The 20531-nt window shown below is 43.7% G+C and overlaps 1 protein-coding gene across 1 annotated transcript; it reads left to right on the forward strand.

The window, feature by feature from the left end:
* The first annotated feature begins 27 nt into the window (after window positions 1-27).
* si:dkey-9k7.3 (circularly permutated Ras protein 1) lies at window positions 28-18695 on the forward strand. Its single transcript, XM_048971031.1, is given in 21 exon segments — window positions 28-330; window positions 1432-1582; window positions 1690-1803; window positions 3913-4008; window positions 4095-4181; window positions 4522-4619; window positions 4736-4936; window positions 6255-6305; window positions 6580-6669; window positions 8328-8479; window positions 8647-8728; window positions 8853-8977; window positions 9061-9145; window positions 13450-13556; window positions 14061-14079; window positions 14081-14174; window positions 17077-17188; window positions 17368-17508; window positions 17693-17786; window positions 18220-18270; window positions 18386-18695. Coding segments are annotated over 20 exon segments (1953 nt in total). The 5' UTR covers window positions 28-330; window positions 1432-1524; the 3' UTR covers window positions 18482-18695.
* The last annotated feature ends 1836 nt before the right edge of the window (window positions 18696-20531 follow it).

The following is a 20531-nucleotide window of genomic DNA, read 5'->3' on the forward strand; positions in this document are numbered from 1 at the left end:
TTGGTTTTATCTTCCCCCACCTCCGCGCTCGCTTCACTTCCTGCACCACAATCACAGCGAGGCGAGCAGAAAGCTTCGTCCGGACCAAGAATCTACGACGCCGTCTCCCATACTGCTGGGGCTGGCTTGATCTGACCCGGTAGCCCCCTGGAATCAAACGCGGTGGTTGGCCTGAGCCAGTCCTCTTTACAGCAGCCAGTCACGCACCTCGCTGCAGGGTCAAAGTACGCCAAGAGTGCCGCAAGAGTTCGTAGAGGTCACATGACCTGGACGCTGAGAAGCTGAATCTCTGAGCCTGAGCAACAAGAAAGGGAGTTTAAATTCACACCGGTAAGTAGCCTGTACAGTGATCAGTGTCCTGCAGCATTTCTAAACATGATGGCTGACAGACTACCGTCGTCACATATTACCGAATGACAGATGCTGAGATGCTGTATACTGCTGGTCTACTCTGAAGAACACGGGCTTTTCTATTGTGTAATCATTAAGCATGTCGGCCATGAATTTTATTATAAAGGAGCTTTATGGTTTCATTTACTTGCTCTCTTGCTGAATCAGCAGAAATTCACGACAGGATATGATTGGCTTATAGAAAAGAGCAAATCAACAGTGCGGTCTGGGTGGGGAACAGAAATTCACTCTTATGAAGAAAATACTGGGGAAACCATAGATTTACATAACCTAGTTTCCTCCAGGGTTCTCAGCAGCAGCCAAGGGTGCAGGTCTTGCAGCTCAGGCTCCATCAATGCCTGCATCAGGCAAAGGAACTCAGGTGGCGGGAGAGAGTCAATGTAAATAAAAGCATAGGGCAGCATTCTTTGCCCCAAAATTAAGGTACAGGAAAGCAGACAGCAAATTATTAAAAAAAAGGAAAAGTATAGAACCTCAGTCAGAGGGGTTTGGTCGGAAACATTTTTACATCACACCTCATGGGTTGGCAGTCTACCTGTCCCTGATGTAATAGCTACCAAAAATGAGGTAACGTGTCAAGAAAGTAATGTTTCTTCATTTTTGATGTAACCAAATTCAATAATGTAACCACTGTACAAATAATGAAATAACATTATTTTATCGGCAAAAAGTTATCACGTTATTGCTTCGCTTGCGGCGACATAAGTCAATGTTTTTCACATTATTGGTTGCAAATTTCCGTGATGCAATACAATGAGCAATGACAATAAAGTCATTCTATTCTGTTCAGAAAATGTATTACATTACGAATGGAAAAATGATTATGTTATTTGCAGTTATTACGTTATTGGCAGTTATTACGTTATTGGCAGTTATTACGTTATTGGCAGTTGTTACATTATTAGCAGCCACAGACCCTAAACAGGATAAGGTGAATGGAAAATACCAGTCATTACTGTATCGTCTGTCCATTATTCTGTCTTTCCCTTACAATCCTCTCCTTCTCTCCCATTCTTTTAGTCACACGCGTGATCCCGTCTCTCCCTAGATCAGGTAAAGGTTACCTGTGGTCCATTTCTGTGTGAATGCGGTGCCTGTCACCCTCTCCAGCCGATGGAGTTTGCTTGTAGCCATGTGGTGTGCAACTGGAGACCCGAGAGTGCCGTGTCAGGTAAGACTGCAAATGTTTCATTCTGGGTTTTTTTGTAACTCTATGCTTCTTCACATAGAATGTTTTACAAGTTGTTTTGTGCTGAGGGTCCCGCTCACTTCTGTTAGGTGCCGGCCAGAATCTCACAAATCTCAGTTGGGAGACCAGCTCCAGCTCCTCAAGGCCACGCTCCGTCTGCGAACACGACTATGACAACCGCGTATCCGTCCTCCCCAAAATCGGTGAAGTATTGAACATCGGTCGTGATGCATCAGGGGCTATGCCAGTCGCAGTGTAGACCTCAGCGATCATGTGACGAAGCTGACCACTCGCCTTAACTCCAAAACACTTCATGTTCAAAAACTCCATGATGGGTTTTCGTGGTTACAAAGAAAAAGAAAACATATTTTACTCATGGAGTTTTACGGTTTCCTGTCTGAGGTGATGACCAACAATAGTTTTCTCATAAGACTGACGTGATGTTTTCTGCTAATCTGTGACACTTTTAAACTTTGAGTAAGTAAAACTGATGAAAAGTACAATTATTATTGGATTGTATATACTGCCAGTCTTGTTTTACTCTTGGGCCTAGTAGACACAGGAAGTCGTGCTCCAGCACACTCGCTCCTCTGGTACACGTCAGGCAGTAGGCAGACATTCTAACAGCAGTGTAGTCAGGGTAACCAAGCGCACGTTTCCTGGAAGTCACGACAATATGTTTTGTTGCGCAGTGAGCACTTTCTTATTTGACAACACACGTTCTGCCCTGAGCCCGATGGTATTTATTGTTATACCAGTAAGTGTCAGAAAATGAGGGGTGCAGAGTTTGCTGGAAGTTTGGGCCGATGAAAGTATCGAGGAAGAACTGGATGCAACACAAAATAATTCTGAGATATTTGGTAAAATATAGGACCATCTCCTTTTACGTGCCGCAGGAATGAATACAAATCACCGCATTGCACATCAGATAAATCTGTAACAGGGACATCGCATCCAAATCAACTGCAAATAAGCCACAAAATAAGGACGTCATTGTCCATTGTGCTGTGTTATATGTGGTAGTGCTTTTCTACCCACGTTTTCTTCAACACAAAAAGGCACATGGAGATGATAAAAGCCTGCTCGGGCCTGGAAGGTTAAGTGCAATGTAAGCACAGACCAGCAGGGAAACGTAGAGGGGGGACATTTGTGCTTGGGCATGGAAGGCAACCAGGCCAAGTGTGAGTACAGCATATGATGGAACTATACACAAGCTTCCTAGATAAGGCATGGAGCATTACACCAGTGTTTCCCAACTGGCGGGTCAAAGAATGTACACACCAGCCAAAGAAGTTATGGGAGAGTAGGGTACCATGAAACTGAAGGATCACATACTGCAGGTCTGGCAATGGACTGAAAAACGGAATCCCGGACACTAGGCATGTCTACGTGCCCAGCTAGTCCTGCAGACTGCTTCACGTTTTTCTAAAGTGTACACTTCCTCTCATCCCCTAACGAGAATACCCTGCAGGGCAGCATGCGAGAATGCAGCTGCATGCAGCCAACAGGATGCATCAGGCCTTGGGGACTGATGGCTGAAAAACCAAATTTCACCCAAATTTAGCGCTTTCATTTTTAAATGCTTCCCAGAGTGGCTCACTCATTACGCACTCATTAACCTCAAATTTGTAATGTAGGTTATATTAAAAGATTTCCAGGGCAGTACTGTGACTCAGTGGGTAGCATTATTGCCTCCAACCTCAATGGTTCGAACACTCCCGCTGTTCTGTATGTGCCCGTTTACGTCTGGGAATTTCCAGACCATTCTTGCTTTCTGCCATAGTCCGAAGGCATGCAGTTATATGAATCGTTGCCATATTTGCCGACAGCATGTGTGCCCTGCACATGGACTGGCGTGTCTCCCTGCGTTGTGTCTTATGTTGTCTGAGTTACACTCCAGCCCCCCCCAGACAAAGATAAATGGCTAGCAAATGAATATATGCTGTCCTTTCAACCAGCATGTGATGCATTTCTAGGAGGTTCTCCAGCAAGCTTCCACACCGCATGTTAAAGTCAATGAGGTGGGATTCCTACTTCATATCATTTCAGTAAAACAGGTGTTCTGGTAAAGAGTAAAGATTTGCAAAAATCAAGACACTAAGTGAGTTAGGATCAACCTGGCAGTAACCCACATGATTGCTGATCCCATCTGCTGTGAGTTTAGAGGCATCATTTCTCCTGTCACTCTTTGAATGTTCGTCTTCAAAATTCGCGTTCCTGTCAGGTTCAGCCAGCAGAGGACGATCTTTCCAGATCCTCAAGTCTCACTTACTGCTGGAGTTTGTTTTACTCTGTGTATCTCCCTGTTTCAGAGCCGCAACTCCTACCACCACCCCTCCCACCTCGGCAGTCATTGCCACAGGTGCAAACTTGCTGCAGGCCCATGCCACCCCCTTTGCCCCCCCGAGGTATGTCAGTGTCCAGACCTAAGAGGTACCACGTCCGTGTATTATAATTTCATAAGACTGATATGGTACTCTACCCTCATTCCCAGGGCTGGAAGCCAAAGGCGAGACTCGAATCAAGGCCAATGTGAACGTTCTCTCCCTCAGCGTGGGTCGTCTCGTGGACATCAGCAAAGGTATGAGGGTTTGAGCCCGCCCCTGCCTTTAAGAAAGGGGAATTTACGGGGTAGCACATCCAGTCCTTAGATTTACTGAAAATGCAGTAAAAATCCACCTCAAAAGACTTAAACCTTGATAAATGTGAGATAGGTTCCTTGAAAATATCCTTTATATTGACCTATTGCATTAATTAATCATTGATTTATAATATGCATATTGGGATTAAGAGATATTTTAACCACTTGGTTCATGAAGTTCTGCCCATCTCTGCTCGTAACTGACGCACTGTCACTTCTCCGTTGGTCTGTCTCTCCTGGCGTCCCATTGGTCCGCCTTCCCGGGACTTTGTCGTTTCAGCCAATGCCATCCATTGTACACGGAGCCCGCTGTATTGCTCCAAGTGTAAAGCCGCGATGTCATCCCTGAGCAACCTGCAGAGCAAGCAGAACGAGGCGGTTAGTGTGGGCAGTGCGGAGTGGCCGCCGTGTGTGTCAGAAACAGCATGTTCCTCTAGGTACTTCCTGTACTACCTTGCTCTACTTGATCCCCTGTCTCCTGTGTCCCTGAGTAGGTGTGGTCATGTGAGTTCTGTGGACAGGAGAACAAGCTCACTAACATGGACCCAGGGATCAGGCACTTCTCCCGCCAGACTCTGCCCGGGAGGGACGTTCTTCACCTGACGGAGGACATTGACAAAGACTACGTCAACCTGGAGGACATGCTAGTGGTCTTCTGTGTGGACATATCTGGGAGCATGAGTGTCACCTTTGAGGTTGTAGACTGCGTGTCCGCCAAACATTTTGTGTTGTACATCGATTCTAGGGGACATTCGCTATATAGTCTGATTGGCTTTTGGTAGATAAACTTGCAATATAATTGGTCTGTCATTTATATTTTTTATTCCAGTTATGCTAAAATCCTGACAGCATAACTTTAGCTAACACAAAAGAGAAATATTCAGTTTCGCTTTGTTGCTGTAAATAAAGCCAAAAATATCCCCTCAAGACAATTAAATTTCATCTTTATTAATTTACAATGAGACAAGATGACATGTTGGTTCACACCTTCAGGGCTGGAGGTTTGTGTCCCACTTTGTGTTTCACTTTGTGTTGTCTTCTCTTTGTGTGACCCAGTTGCAAGATGATTGCATTGATAAAGGGATAGGAAGTTGAATGAATAAATAAATGTGCTTCTTTGTCCACTTCAAGTAACCGCGTATTGACTCCATGCCGCTTATACAGTCATGTGGCTGCACATGGACATGTGACTTACCCCGACTCCCGTGTATATGGACATGTGACTTACCCCGACTCCCATGTATATGGACATGTGACTTACCCCGACTCCCGTGCATATGGACATGTGACTTACCCCGACTCCCGTGCATATGGACATGTGACTTACCCTGACTCCCGTGTATATGGACATGTGACTTACCCCCGACTCCCGTGCATATGGACATGTGACTTACCCTGACTCCCGTGCATATGGACATGTGACTTACCCCGACTCCCATGTATATGGACATGTGACTTACCCCGACTCCCGTGCATATGGACATGTGACTTACCCTGACTCCCGTGCATATGGACATGTGACTTACCCCGACTCCCGTGCATATGGACATGTGACTTACCCCGACTCCCGTGCATATGGACATGTGACTTACCCCGACTCCCATGTATATGGACGTGTGACTTACCCCGACTCCCGTGCATATGGACATGTGACTTACCCCGACTCCCGTGCATATGGACATGTGACTTACCCCGACTCCCATGTATATGGACATGTGACTTACCCGACTCCCGTGCATATGGACATGTGACTTACCCCGACTCCCATGTATATGGACATGTGACTTACCCCGACTCCCGTGCATATGGACATGTGACTTACCCCGACTCCCGTGCATATGGACATGTGACTTACCCTGACTCCCGTGCATATGGACATGTGACTTACCCCGACTCCCATGTATATGGACATGTGACTTACCCCGACTCCCGTGCATATGGACATGTGACTTACCCCGACTCCCGTGCATATGGACATGTGACTTACCCCAGCTCCCATATTTTTCCTCACAGGTTACTGCTGGCAACAGTATGAGGTCTCCCACATATGTGTCCAGACTTCAGGTACGTTTCTCCAAAACAGTATACAAGTAAAAGTCCCTGGAACAATTAGAATTAAAGGTCTTGCTCAGGGGTCCAACCTCGATGCCTCACTACCTCCCCACATGCTTAATTGATATTTTCTCCAGGTAGCACTGTTACCAGGATTTGCCCATCTACTCTTGCACTCATGTAATGAATCTGAAAACCTCAGCACAGAGAAGCCCTTAGTTCATGATACTACAAGTAATTATCTTTGGTCTGACTTTAAACTGCTGTCTCTGTTACTCACGGGCAGAGTATTCAGGACGCCCTGCAGAGGGCGCTGTCCTCATTGTTCCAGACATCTCCACGCCGCAGGGTGGCTCTGGTCACTTTTAATGACGAGGTAAGTCAGCTTTCTCTGTCGTGATGCACCATGACATTTTAAACCGACTGCTGCTCTCTGGCTGGCCTCTTAGTAGTCTGTCTGATGCTTTAACTACACACCAATCAACCATAACGTTAAAACTGGTGAAATAAATAACATTATGTCACTGCAATGGTACCTGTCAAGGGTGCCATTATATATTAGGCAAACGAACAGTCATTTCTTGAAGGTGACGTGTTGGAAGCTGGAAAAATGGGCAAATGTAAGGATCTGAGCAACTTTCACAAGGGCCAGATCATGATGGCTAGACGGCTGGGTCAGAGTACTTCCAAACTGGCAGGCCTTGTGGGGTGTTCCCAGAATGCAGTGGTCAGTACCTATTCATGGTCATGGGCACCATGACCAGGCTCATTGATGTACGTGGGCGGCAAAGGCCCGACTCATCCAATCCTACCAGATAGTTACTATAGCACAAATAGCTGAAAATTTTAATGCTGGCTGTGACAGAAAGGTGTCTGCACACATACTGCATCGCAACTTGCTGCGTATGGGTCACTATAGCCACAGCCCAGTCAGAGTATCCATGCTGACCCCTGTCCTCCAGCAACAGCACCTACAATGGGCACATGAGCATCAGAACTGGACCATGGACCAATGGAAGAAGGTGGCCTGATGAGTCACGTTCCATTACATCATGTACACCAGGATACACTAGAGGAAGAAGCCCAGTCAGCTGATGCTCTGGCCGATGTTCTGCTGTGAAATCTTGGGTCCTGGCATTCATGTGTATGTTACTACACTGTTACATACCACCTACCTAAACATTACTGCAGACCAAGTGCACGCCTTCAGGGCAGCGGTATTCCTTGATGGCAGTGGCCTTTTTCAGCAGGATAATACACTCTGCCACACTGCTAAAATTGTTCAGGCGTGGTTTGAAGAACATGAAAAAGAGGAGACCTGGCCTTCAAATTGCCTAGTTCTCCATCTGATTGAGCATCTGTGGGATGCATGGAGGCTCCACCTGACAACTTTGCTGCTGCCAGACACCACAGGGCGCCTTTGTTTGTGGAGTCCATGCCTCCATGGGTCAGAGCTGTTTTGGCCACACAAGCGGGGGGGGGTTACGCAATTTTAGGCAGATGGTTTTAATGTCACGGCTGATGAGTGCAGCATCTCAAATTTAGATATTAATCAGATGTGAACACAGTAGCTAAACAAAAGGCTGAACTGAAGTAACTGAAAGGTACAGAAGAAAACTAGAAGTCTATGTAGCAAATGCACACTAATTACACTTTAATGCTAAGTAATGCTTGTAAATTCTAAACAAAGCTGATGCGAACTTCTGATAGTAGGATTATTTACACTTGTAGCGTTCGGCTGCTCTGGCTTCCCCCTTTTTACATGCTTTCCACGCACTTACTTCACAAGCTGACGTTTGCCTACAACAATCCAAACAAAAACACATGGAGGCCCCTCCTGGCTCCGCGGCGTGTTTGCAGAGGTAGGGATGCCAAATAGGTGAGAGTTCACACGCTAACAAGCAAAACATCGGAGGGACGGCATTCGAGAGATCGTGGGACTGCCAAGCAGGCGAGATCTTATCGCTCTGCTTCCTGCTGAGCCGAAGGTCATCAGGTGCAAAACCTGTATTTTTGCACGTTCCCTCCCGACAGGTAACTGTATATGGCGATGGCACTGGGGTTCCGCTCACCTTGAGGGACTGGTCACTGGTGGACTTCGATTACCTAAAGGACCAGGGAGAGAAGTATTCCACTCCCCACTGTATCCTGGAGTCCATACATCCCCTCACCCAGAAGATCAAGGAGTGAGTTTGTCCCAGTGTGGTCCTCCCCCTCTGCCTGCCTGTCATGTTTGGTGGGCCATACGTTTCCTCTTCACCTCTTCATGTATTCATCCCCATATGTTATCAGTACCTACCACGGATTGTCTCATTCATTCTCTCTCCTCCATACTCATTCCTTTTCCATTCAGAATGCGAGAACATGGAGCCACGGCACTGGGCCCAGCAGCGCTCGTCTCCATAGCGATGGCTTCTCGATATACAGGCTCTAAGGCAATTATCAAGTTTGCATCTAGCCTCATCAGTGACGAGCTGATCTGTAATATGTCAGAGCCATACCTATTTCTACGGTCAGCGTTTAGCATGGCTAACCAACCTGTCCACTTCCTGGTTTCAGGTAATCATATGCACAGACGGGCAAGCTAACATCGGCCTGGGGGAACTGGAGCAAGGGTCTCCCCACACCTCTACTTACTCCCCATATTTCTATAGCCAGCTGGCCAAAGAGGCTGTGAACAATGGGTAAGTCTAGAAAACCAACACAGTATCTAAGAGCTTCTTGTTTCCCTATAACATGGTTCCTCACATCTGTGCATCTCATACAGGGTCATAGTGTCAGTGCTGACCTTTGAGGGGACAGACTGCCGGCTGGCCGAAATCGGGCGACTGGCTGACCTCACAGGGGGCAGGGTGAGTGAGACCTTGTGTTTTTACACATCATTGTACCGCGGCCCTTTGTGAAGCCGCCATACCAGCAGTAATCTTTTCTTATCTCTTTTGCTTTGGGTAGCTACAGACTAATGAGCTACTGTCAACAGCACAGTAAGCACTTCACAATTTAAAAAAATGTTACTTTCATAATTGAACCCCTGCCTTTAATACATCATTTGGATATGGGCGGTTTGTCATTTAATCATCCATCCACTTACCTTTGGACCACCAATCCCGGTCTGGGTTACATGGCAGATCCGGAGGCTGGGGTACGGCCCGGACAAGATGACCTACCCTAACATCAATATATAAACTACATGCAAAAATGAAAACTATGGCTAGCCTATTTAATATCAATAGTATTATTTATAATTGGAGCTTATTGTAGGTCTGTTTTATTTATATACAAGAAGGATAAACTATTAACTGTATAGTAAATGTATAAATACAAGAGAGTAGGTACAATAGCTGACAATAGTTAACAACACTGTAGGTAAAATTGTAAAAGTAGGTACAAAAGACATATTAGAAGTAGAATTTGGCAAAGTGTTAGATTCTCTGAGCATTTATTAGTCTTTTCTGAGTCAGGCAGGATTTTTGGGTCAGTTGCTCTTTTTCGGAAGGATTATCATCATATTATTTATGCTTTGTAATTTTTTTGATAATCATGTGTGCTGACTTGCCAAGACCATTTTCAGACTGTTTCACAACAAAACTGGTCGGCGAGACCAACATTTAGGAGCAAGAAAGAGATTAACAATGTCTACAAACTGGTTGCTTGTATGATTATTAAAAGGTCATTTTGATGACGGCTTTAAAATGCTTGATGAATCATTAGCACTGCACATGTGCAGAAAGTCCAGGAATATTTCTGCCCATTTCCTGGAAAGTTCTCTTGCATTATTTCCTCATTTTGTAATGCATTCGCTTGACAGTTCGAAGAACCACGAAAATAAAAAGTACAGTTGTGACTACATTTTATCGTGCTTTAGGCGAGCAGTAGTTAGTCAACAATGTATTACCCCGTCATTAACAAAAATCCCACAGACTCTTAAAGTTTCAGATACTTCCAATTTGAACAGCCCTACAGCAATCACTTAGCAGCGGTCAAACCTACTTCTGTATATCGCATACTGAGAGTACCTGCTATTGTTAGGATTAGGCTTCCAGCCTTACCCAGGCCCTCTACCGTGGGGGACAACTAAAGAAGTTGTCCTGGATCCCAGCCCAGGTGGGAGAGGTTGCATGTCATGGGGGCTCGGCCTGTGCACATCGGGCCTGACCTTTCTGCTTTCCCAGCTCTGGTCCAGCCTCCAAGCTGCAAAGGGAGCCAAACCCTTTGACTTCTCTTTATCAGTTGTGGATGTGAGCGTAAGCCTGCGGCAACTGGCTGACCTGGGTAACAATGGCCACACCAGCAGCGATCCTACCAGAGATAAGCGATAGTATCACACACAAGCTGCTAGAATTACAAGAAAAAAGGAAGCAAACCGGTGTGAGAAAAAAGCAAAATAGAACTGCAGTTATCTAGCATCCAATAGGGAGGTGATGCTTTCAAATGTGATGGGGCATTTCTCTTAATAAGGCAGGGCAGCAGCGCGGCAGCAGTGAAGCTGTTCATCATTTCCTTGCCAGGTCGGCTCTCCTTTTCTTTCCACTGGCACACTGTCCCCCGTGTTACACGTGAAGTCCCTCCAGGATTTTGTGATTCGGCGATCACAGAAATTAACTCGGGAATCAAGCAAACTCTGAAATATGTGCAAGGGCTTGCAATTTTTCTAATTTACCACGACTTCTCTCCAAGAAATGGATAAATAAACGGAGCACTGAGTGCTGTGATGCCATTTCGGTGCATATTCTCGTCTGCCTTTTGCTAGGCTGCACTGTGGGGAAGGAGAACACATCTCCTCCATTGTATTCTGCTGAGGCCAGAGGTGTAAAGTAATGAAGTACAAATTCTCAGTTACTATCCCCCACCATCTTTATAAAGATGGAACAAACACTATATAGATATGCATGATATGTCCTGTTAACATGCCGATATTGCCAGCCTATATTTAAACTTTATGAATATTCAAGGTTAGCAGCACCAGGGCTATAGACAGAACTATTGAAATATTTGAGATGACTGCATTGGACGGTCGGTCATTTTCTGCAGTGGAGAAGGAAGGATTTCATTGGCTAATTCACCGCCAGTGTTTTAAGGAGTGTCAAATCTGACCTGTAGATTGATCTTTTGTTTTCCACCGAATAAAAGAAACGATGTAATGCCATGCAGCTTCGCCAGTAAGCTTGGCAAGTTTCACTGCTTTTTCTGTGTGAAAAGAAACTATCTGCTTGTACTCTTTTTCCTGCGCTGCACTGTAATTTACGAAGGTATATTCAAACCTGTTCTGAGTGAATTTAAAAGATTAGGTTGCTTTTTGTGAGACCAGTACAGTGTATATTAAAAAGTACACACACCCCTGTTAAAATGCCAGGTTTTTGTGATGTAAAAAATGAGACCACAACAAATCATATTATCTTATATTATATCTTATATATTATACTATATATATTATATATTAAACATTATATATATTTATATAATATATATTATATATATATTAAATATTATATATATTATATATTAAAATCATATAATCTGTACAATTCAGTTGAAAAACAAACAAATCTGTTAGGGGGAAGAAATTAAAATAGAAAACGTACAATAAGCCGGTTGCATAAGTGTGCGCAGCCTAAAACTAATACTTTGTTGAGGCACCTTTTGGTTTAATTACAGCACTCAGTCTTTTTGGGTAGGAGTCTATCAGCATCACACATCTTGACGTGGCAGTATTTGCCCTCTCATTCTTGCTAAAATGCTCCGAATCTGTCAGATTGTGGGGGCATCTCTTACGCGCAGCCCTCTTCAGGTCACCCCACAGATATGAATTGGATTTAAGTCTGGGCTCTGGCTGGGTCGTTACTTTAATTCTGTTCTGGTGAAGAAATTCTTTTTGTGGACAAAAAATTCAACCTTAGTTTCATCAGACTGTTCATTGGAATTTTTTGCAAAATTTAGCCTGACCTTGTTGTTTTTCGTTTGAAGAAAAAGCTTCTGTCTTGCAACTGTAGCCCATAGTCCCGACATACGGAGAATATGGAGATTGTTGTCACATGTAGTTCACAACCAGTACTTGCCAGAAATTCAGCCTCCGTGACCAGTTTTCATCTTGTCTTTTCATCGATTTTGAAGGGACAGCCAGTTCTCGGTAATGTCACCGTTGTCCCATATTTTCTCCACCTCTTGATGATTGTCTTCACTGTGTTCCATGATATATTTAATGCTGTGGAATTGTTTTGTACCCTTCTCCTGACTGATGCCTTTCAACATTGAGATCCCTTTGATACTGTAAGCTCTCTGAAAACCATGGCTTTTACAGTAAGATTTCACTTACTAAATATCAGGAAAATCCTACTAGGACAACTGAACTTTATTTGGGGTTAATCAGAGTCCCTTTAACTGATGGCAGGTGTGTAACCAAAAATGGCACTAGCTGAGGCATTGTCACGGGGCTAGATGAATGTAGTCTACACAAACAACGGGCATTTTGGAAATTAAACTATACATTTTCCTTTAATGTATTTCACTGATTTTATTTGCCCCAAATGTCGAAGTGAGAGTTTAGTTCACTAAGACTTAAGTAGGTGGAACCAAAATACAGTTTTTCCTTTTATATCGGACGACAGTTGTTGAATTCAGAAATGAAATATAAATGGACTCTGAAATGTCATTGTTCTATAAAAATAAATATACAAAGAAAGTAATTATAGGCCTATATGTGTCTTTCTTCACTAGTAATAGTTAAAAAAATTATTTGCAATTTTACCAATTTCTGCAAATGTTACACAAAAAAGTACATTCTACAAATGGCAATTCTTTGACAAAAACTGCTGCCAAATCGAGTACTTTTGGCCACAACAACCACAAGAAACCTCCCTGAAATCCCATAGTGACTGACCACAAGTGACTCTGCAGTTAGGTGACTCTGCAGACAGTGTTTTGCTTCTGCTGTGCTTAAGCAAATGTTGTGAGGGTTGCATGTGAAATCTGTGCAAGGTGGCAGTTAGTGTAAGAATGTAAAAATACATCTGAGGTCTATAGGTCTAAAGTCTGAGTCTGAGGTCTAAAATGCAGACCATTTTAATCCCTTTGATGGTTCACAAACTTTGGGTGCAATTGTTTCCTGCTCCTTCGACCACTGACTCCCCCTATCCTCTCTTGTTTACCACCTTGCAAGGTTAACATTGTGAACATCAATACAATATTCACCGAGATCCAGTCAGTGCTGGCGGACAACGTCATGGCTACCGATGTCACGGCAACACTGCTGTCAGCTGACGGCGTGTAAGTCTACGGTCTGTCCTGGGTTCTGATCTTTGTGTTAAGTACAGTCAGCGATATGTGAGATATCAGGCACTGCGTGAAACTGCTGCTGGGGGGGGGGGGGGTGGTTAGGTGATCACATGGACTCCAATTGGAATCTTCACATGATCCTTGGGTGCTTCAATAAGGCCCATAATCTCAGATAAGTGGCCAAGCTTTGCTCTCAACTGTACATACGTGTGTCTGAGTCATAGGAGGGCAAGACTGTGAAAACAAGCATTACAATGTCCCACTGTACCTGCACTTGTACAGATGATACAAATGGTAAATGAACCATAGTTTCATTTAATTTCAAACTCACATAATTGGTCTGTTAGTCGCCCTCAGCTATCACAGCTCCTCCAATGAATTGCCAGCTTGGAGAAGAGAGCAGGGGTCTATACCAATCAGCACCAGTTAACAGACAGAAAGCACAAAAGACCTACTTAGCCTCAGCCCGCCTCCCCCTTTTTTTTGTCCTTCAAGGTATTTCCCTTATGAAGAGGGGGTCGACACACAAACTGGTGAAGAAGCTCGGCAACGTGACGGAAGGAGCTGAGATCACATTCCAGTTTGCCGTTAAACCAGAGAGCATGGAGGGTAAATCGAAAACATTGTTCCTTTCCCACAGTTCCCACACTGTCCGCATTGCCCTCAACTTCATACCTCAGAAGCCTTTGATCTGATGCCAGTAAAGTGGATATGTTTCAGAAAACCTTTATCAGGTGTCACGGTCTGTCCTTTAAGGCATTTGGTACCTTGTACACACGGTGCCTTAGACAGCAGCTGAGCACGTCTCTGCGGCGTGAGATGTACGCAAACCTGCAGTACCTGTGCTTTGTTCTCTGGCTGGATATTCATAAATCCATCCTCTGCAAAAAAAAAAACAAACTCTTTTTCAGTATGTCATTCATTTCCGAGATGTGTTCTTCAACTTTCCTGTAGGACATGGTCTGTGTGAGTTGGGGGATGAGTATTGATGTTTTAGGAAAGGGAGATCAGGGTACAAGACTTACCACTGGCCTACAATTAATTACTAATTATTAATGAATTAAAGGCTGGGTTTTCTGTAGGTAGAAAGGTGATCATAGGGACTGTATTAGGTCCTTATGCTCATCTAGTGTATTTTCCATGTACGTTGGTCTGTTTACAGTCTGCAAACATCCATGGCGTACCCTGGTCTCATAGTGTAAATTAGGCATTACAAAGTGGAAAAAACCTGATGGATACATTTCTGATTGAACTTTTTAGCATTATTGTTTATGCTGCTTCCCCCCCCCCCCCCAATCCAAAAACATGCTGAAATTGAGTGTGCCCTGTGATTGGCTGGTGTCCCATCCTAGGTTGTTTTCTGCACCAATAGCCTCTAGGATAGGCTGCAGACCCCCCGCGCCCCTGAACAAGACAAGCGGTTGCCGAAGATGGATGGATGGATGGATGGATGGGTTTTTGCTGCTGGGTCTCATTTGTCCAGACTCTTATTAGTTCTTATTAAGAAGGACTGGCATGCCATTCAGGGTTTCCCTGCTCTGCATCCTGTGCTTCCTTGAGTGGATTTCATGCTCTCTACTCTCTAATTGCTGAATAAAAATTTGGGTGATGGATGTTAATTATAATTAATAAGACCCTAATACTGATACAGTATAACAGTGTTTTCTGAGGTCCAGACATGCAGTGAAGACATATTTCCAAGAGTAAAAGCATTTAAAACAGGCACAGTATTAAAAAAAACCAACACCAACTTTAGATCAATCATACAATGATCATAGGGAAGCAGAACAATATAGTTTTAGGATAGAGAAAAAAGACAACTAGAGAATGATTAAAAAAAGAAACAAATAGAGCCATCCATCCATCCATCCATCCATCCATCCATCCATCCATCCATCCATTTTCTGTACCAGCTTGTTCTATTCAGAGTCATGGGGGTCCAGAGCCTGTCCCAGAAGCTACGGGGAATAAACCAGGACGAGGCACGAAAACATCTAGTTAAAAAATAAATCATTTATCATAACTGATTGTCAATGCCCAGTCCTTTGTGTCGTTAATTAACTGGTCTTTCAGAACAGCCCTGCAGTGGACGAATTATTTTATTGTCCCCATTAAACGTTAGCTTATGTGTGAGCAGCTGTAGCTAATTCTGGCCTTGAAGCTGCGGAGTACCTTGTCTGAAAATAAAAACCATCTCACTTAAACAGCTAGGAGGTTAGTGGGTCAAAGTTTAAGGCTTGGGGAAAACAGTAGGGCTTGCCCGTATCTTCAGGTGAGAAAGGGAACCTGTTTGACAGATGCTGAGCTATCCAGACTCTTAAAGCGAGGTTTACAAGAAGAGATTATAAGACGAGGAATTATTGAGGAGGTGATAGTATTTAAGCCAGGTAAAGGTTAGGGAGTGTACTCGGCTGTTTTCACTGCAGTTTAAGTACAGGAATTTGATGCTGAGCTATTGAGATATGTTGGGTAACGCTTTGCATTAACTGCACCTTCATAATGCTTTTATATTGAATGCATACAACTTTCAGTGCACCTTCATAATGTATTCATTAAGTATTCATAAAACATTCATAAACATGCATGTATGCCTTTACATCCTAACATCCCTTAACAGCTGTAATATACATTAATAGCAAACATTATATAATAACAAACATTATAATTGTATAATCATGTAATGTTTGTTATTAATGTATATTAAAGCTGTTAAGGGATGGTAGGATGTTAAGGTGTGCATGCTGCTTATGAATGTTCTATGAATGCATTATGAAGGTGCACTGAATGTAGAGCGTTACCAAATATTGTCTTCAATTGGTCTTTGAAGAGACCACTCATTTGGTTTGTATCATTATGTAAACGGAAGGGTGTGAACACAAACCCCTGCACCTTTTTTAGAGAAAAGGCACAGACAGGCAGTGCCATCAAGATGCATGATAGCAGTCTATCTCAGCTATGTGAAGTTTCTCTCTCTCTGTAGAAACTGTGGGTCTTGAGCAGCGTAGCAGATGAATGACCGGTTTGAATTTCGATTGCATTCTTGAGGCAGCGAAGCATGAATGCAAACGTGCCTTTACGTGTGAACAAATATAGGCGTTTTAATGCAGTATGAATACTATTTGACTAGTGGAAACTGGTTTTTGTTATATGGTATTGTATAACCTAAACATGAAATGCTTTGTTTACTTACAATTACAGTTCACTTAAGTGCTAAATTAATTGATGATTAGTGGTAAATTTTTATTAGGAAAAAATGGGGTTTCTTTCAGGTACTCCAATTTTTACAGTAGGTAGGTGAATTGGTGCTTCTAAATAACCCATAGTATCTAAATGTACGCAGACTTTTGAAACATAACAATGCAACCTGTTTTAGTATATTGCCACATTTTTGTCACTGGGTCCCTATGTTGGGACATAATACCGGATTTAAGAGGACATGTTGCACGTAACGTTAAAACCCCGAAATCCTGGTTCTAACCCACTGCTTCTCTGTATGTGTTTATTTGGGAAGTTTTTCAAAGGAGGGACAGGATCCCTTTCCAGCTGCAGTTGGACTTCAGGACGCGGGACTTGCAAAGAGTGAAACGCATCGTCACAGAGCAGAGAAGAGTCACGACAAGCAGGTGAAACTGAGTTGTATTGCCGTCCTGTTCAAGGACGATTCTATTACCTTTATTGATCCAGCCAGCAGAGTGTGTGTGTGTTAATCTTCCTGCATAGTTTAGCATTAACTTCACTTCTTCCTTTACCCACTGTTTCCACATGCTTCTTGACATTTTTCTCCCACTTCTTCCTGGTGTAGCTGGGTATGGGCAGGCAGCCTAAATATGGCAGTGCTGGGGGTCCACTGTGCCCAGTTGTGTGCCAGGCTGACTATGGAGGGACGAGTGCTGGAGGCACAGCGGCAACTGAAGGCTCAACAGGACCTGCTAAAGGACATCAGGTACCAAACGACGCCATGAATAACCATCAAATACCACCATATCAGGGGAATCCAGTGAACACATGCGACAATCTTTCCTTATTTATCTGTATGGCAGTGATTTACTTTCTGGGTGTGTCTGTTTTCTGCATACATACGAAGACATGTGCTGTATCATTGACTGAGTGCATCCATGTCTACACAGTGAACAGAGGCCCAGGCCCAAGGAAGAAAGCATTTATGGGAACTGGATCAGCACCATGACCATGATCTGTGAGGATCTGTCAGGGGGGAACAAGGTCCGTTGCACTAGTTGACTACTCAAGCACTTGTTTATTCAAGTTTTGATCCATGAGTAACAGGGCCGCAGTTAGCTATGAAGACACCCAGGTCCGGACCTCTTATGAAGGTGCCAGTATTAATAATGTGTTTCAGAAGATCCCCCCACCCCCGTAACTTACTCTTTTTCGGGAGAACATTTCAAACTGGATTTAAGGAGCTTGATTTAAGCGAGCTTGATGGGCCGAATGGCCTCCTCTCGTTTGTATAGTTCTTATGTTCTTATGTTCTTAAGCCCCGGCTGCAGCCCTCATGAGTAAGAGCCATCAGTTAAGGTGGATATGGCTTTCCCTCATCTCGAATATACATAATTCGCTCAGTGACCACAAAGAATTCTGCTGTTATTAGTGTTGTTAAAACTTGAACAATGGAAGAAATTGTCCCCTTTTTCAGAGAAGCTCAGAACCCAAAGGCTTACAGGCCAGCTCATCTTCCCCAATCCAGGTAAGCCAGGATCAGTCATGACGATGAAGCATATGCCTGCACATACAGTCAAACACAAGTCTAGACCATCCAGCTTTTTTGGATCTCCCGACTGGTGTCCCCTATTGCCTTTTAGCACTTGTCAGATGAGGCGGCGAAAGTGGTGTACCAGATGAAGCGAGCAAGGAGTGTGAGCGCCCGGAAGCAGACCGCAGGCAATCTGGAGATGTGAGCACGGCCGTAGGAACTACGCTGGGATTACTGAACACCGTGCCCAGAATACCCATGGAAAATGGGTAATGCATGTGTGTGCAGGGATCCAAATCTAATCTCAAAAACTGTACTGGCCTCTTTAACTGCTGTCCACAGAGCAGAAACTGCTTTACATACAGCTAATAACTGAAAGGAAACTCATCATATAGTCTAGGAATACAGCACCAGTTTGGGGGTGGGGGGTGGGGGGTGGGGGGTGGCGGGTGGGGGGCGGCTGTGAAGCTTCGTAAATAAACATTATTTTTTCCGGACGTTTTTAAATGAAGTTTGAAGTTTCAGGGTTTATCGATTAAGTAAGGCTGCGTTTCTTCTCATGGCTGGCAGGAGAACATGCTCCGGTCTACAGAGACTGGATGCAGAAAAGAAACTGTACATTATATATACTATATTCTTCAGTTCAATCTGCACACTGATACCACATTCAAAAGGAAAAACTACTAATATGAGAAAAGTGACACAATGGAAGTCAACGACGTGAACAAGAGCATAGCCGGGGGTGGGAATGATCATTTGCCCTGAATCTCCTTTTTTCATCGCCACCCACTTCTCAGAGCGTGTCGACTTCCCACAAGAGGAATCCTGTGGCATATTTTGAGCACCAGCATGCCCAAATGCCCACCCCAGCATGGCATCCTCATAATGCCAACCTACCACTGGAAGATGTTGAATTAGCGATAAGGATTTGACATTTGACCTGTGGTTGCAACTCTGATGAGAACTTACAGATCAAAAGCCAGTGTTAAAAGATTTGAATAACGTCGTCCTAGTGCTGGAGTTTAACGTGTAAACAAACTTCATTACATTAGTTTTTATCGAGTAGGATGGCTTCACATCCACAAATACTACCCTACAAAACTGACACCGTACGTGTTGAACTCATTTTATTCTGTCGTGTCATGGTGAAGTTTCAGATTTGCTTTGGCATTGTAATGGTTGCAATTAGTTTCCTTGTAAAGTGATCGGTAGTTTCGCAGCCAGGGTTCAACAAGGGCATGTTTATCATAGTGGTTACATCCCCACTGACTTATGTTTACAGGGACCTCAACAGTGGGAGTTTGACATTTTGTGCCTAGAGGGACAGAACTTGAGCCACAACATTCCTTCACTATCTCACAACATCTGGGCCTAAGAGCCTAAGAATTGGCAATAATTCATCATTCTGAATTATTTGACATTTCTATTTTTGGTCATATACTGACCACATGAGCGCTCATACACGCTTGAGGTTACAGAAATCTTTTTGGGTAGAGTGTCACCATAGCCTGTTCTTATTTCAGCTACTGTCACTTAACTCTATTTACTTTTCTAGTTCTCTATTTCTATTTTTGTTTTTTTGTTGCAGGTTAGAGAGTGACACTTCCTCTATTCTGTTACTGATCATTATCCGAGATATCTTAGATTCTTGGGTTCTGTTTTCCAGACAGCTACTACGGAGTTCCTGAAAAAGCCCCCCCCCCAACCATAACCCTAATCCCCCCCCCCCCCATAAGACCCTTCAGATTATGTGCAATGATGTTACAAGTCTCTCAACATGTTGGTAGCTCCCACCGATGTAGAAAACGTGAAGATTTTCTGTTAATACCAAATTTAACTCACAGCATTTTTAAAAGAATTGCTAACACTAGATGACACAGTGGATAACATTAGATGCCACATCCTCTGCCTTTCATCAAAATGAATAGCAGTTTGTACCTTTGCTTGTCACTGGGGCTGAACCCTCAAGGGTAGATATACCTTTCAAGATACAAAAATGGACTATAAGTAACATTTTTGTACTATTAGGGACACATTAATGTTGTTTGTACCGTGGGGATGTTCCTCTGAGTCCATTTCTGTACCGTAAATTAGACTAAAAGGTACATATACCTCCAGCTAGGGTACAAATGGCAGACCCTTGAGGGTACAGCAAAGATACAAATTGCTGCTCTTTTTTTAAAAAAATTTGTGGACCAAAAGCCCATAATTATTGGTTATAATTTGTCACAGTTAAATGCCCCTTGTTATGATCT

This window comes from Brienomyrus brachyistius, chromosome 12 (genome assembly GCF_023856365.1).
Source record: "Brienomyrus brachyistius isolate T26 chromosome 12, BBRACH_0.4, whole genome shotgun sequence".
NCBI classification, from domain to species: Eukaryota; Metazoa; Chordata; class Actinopteri; order Osteoglossiformes; family Mormyridae; genus Brienomyrus; species Brienomyrus brachyistius.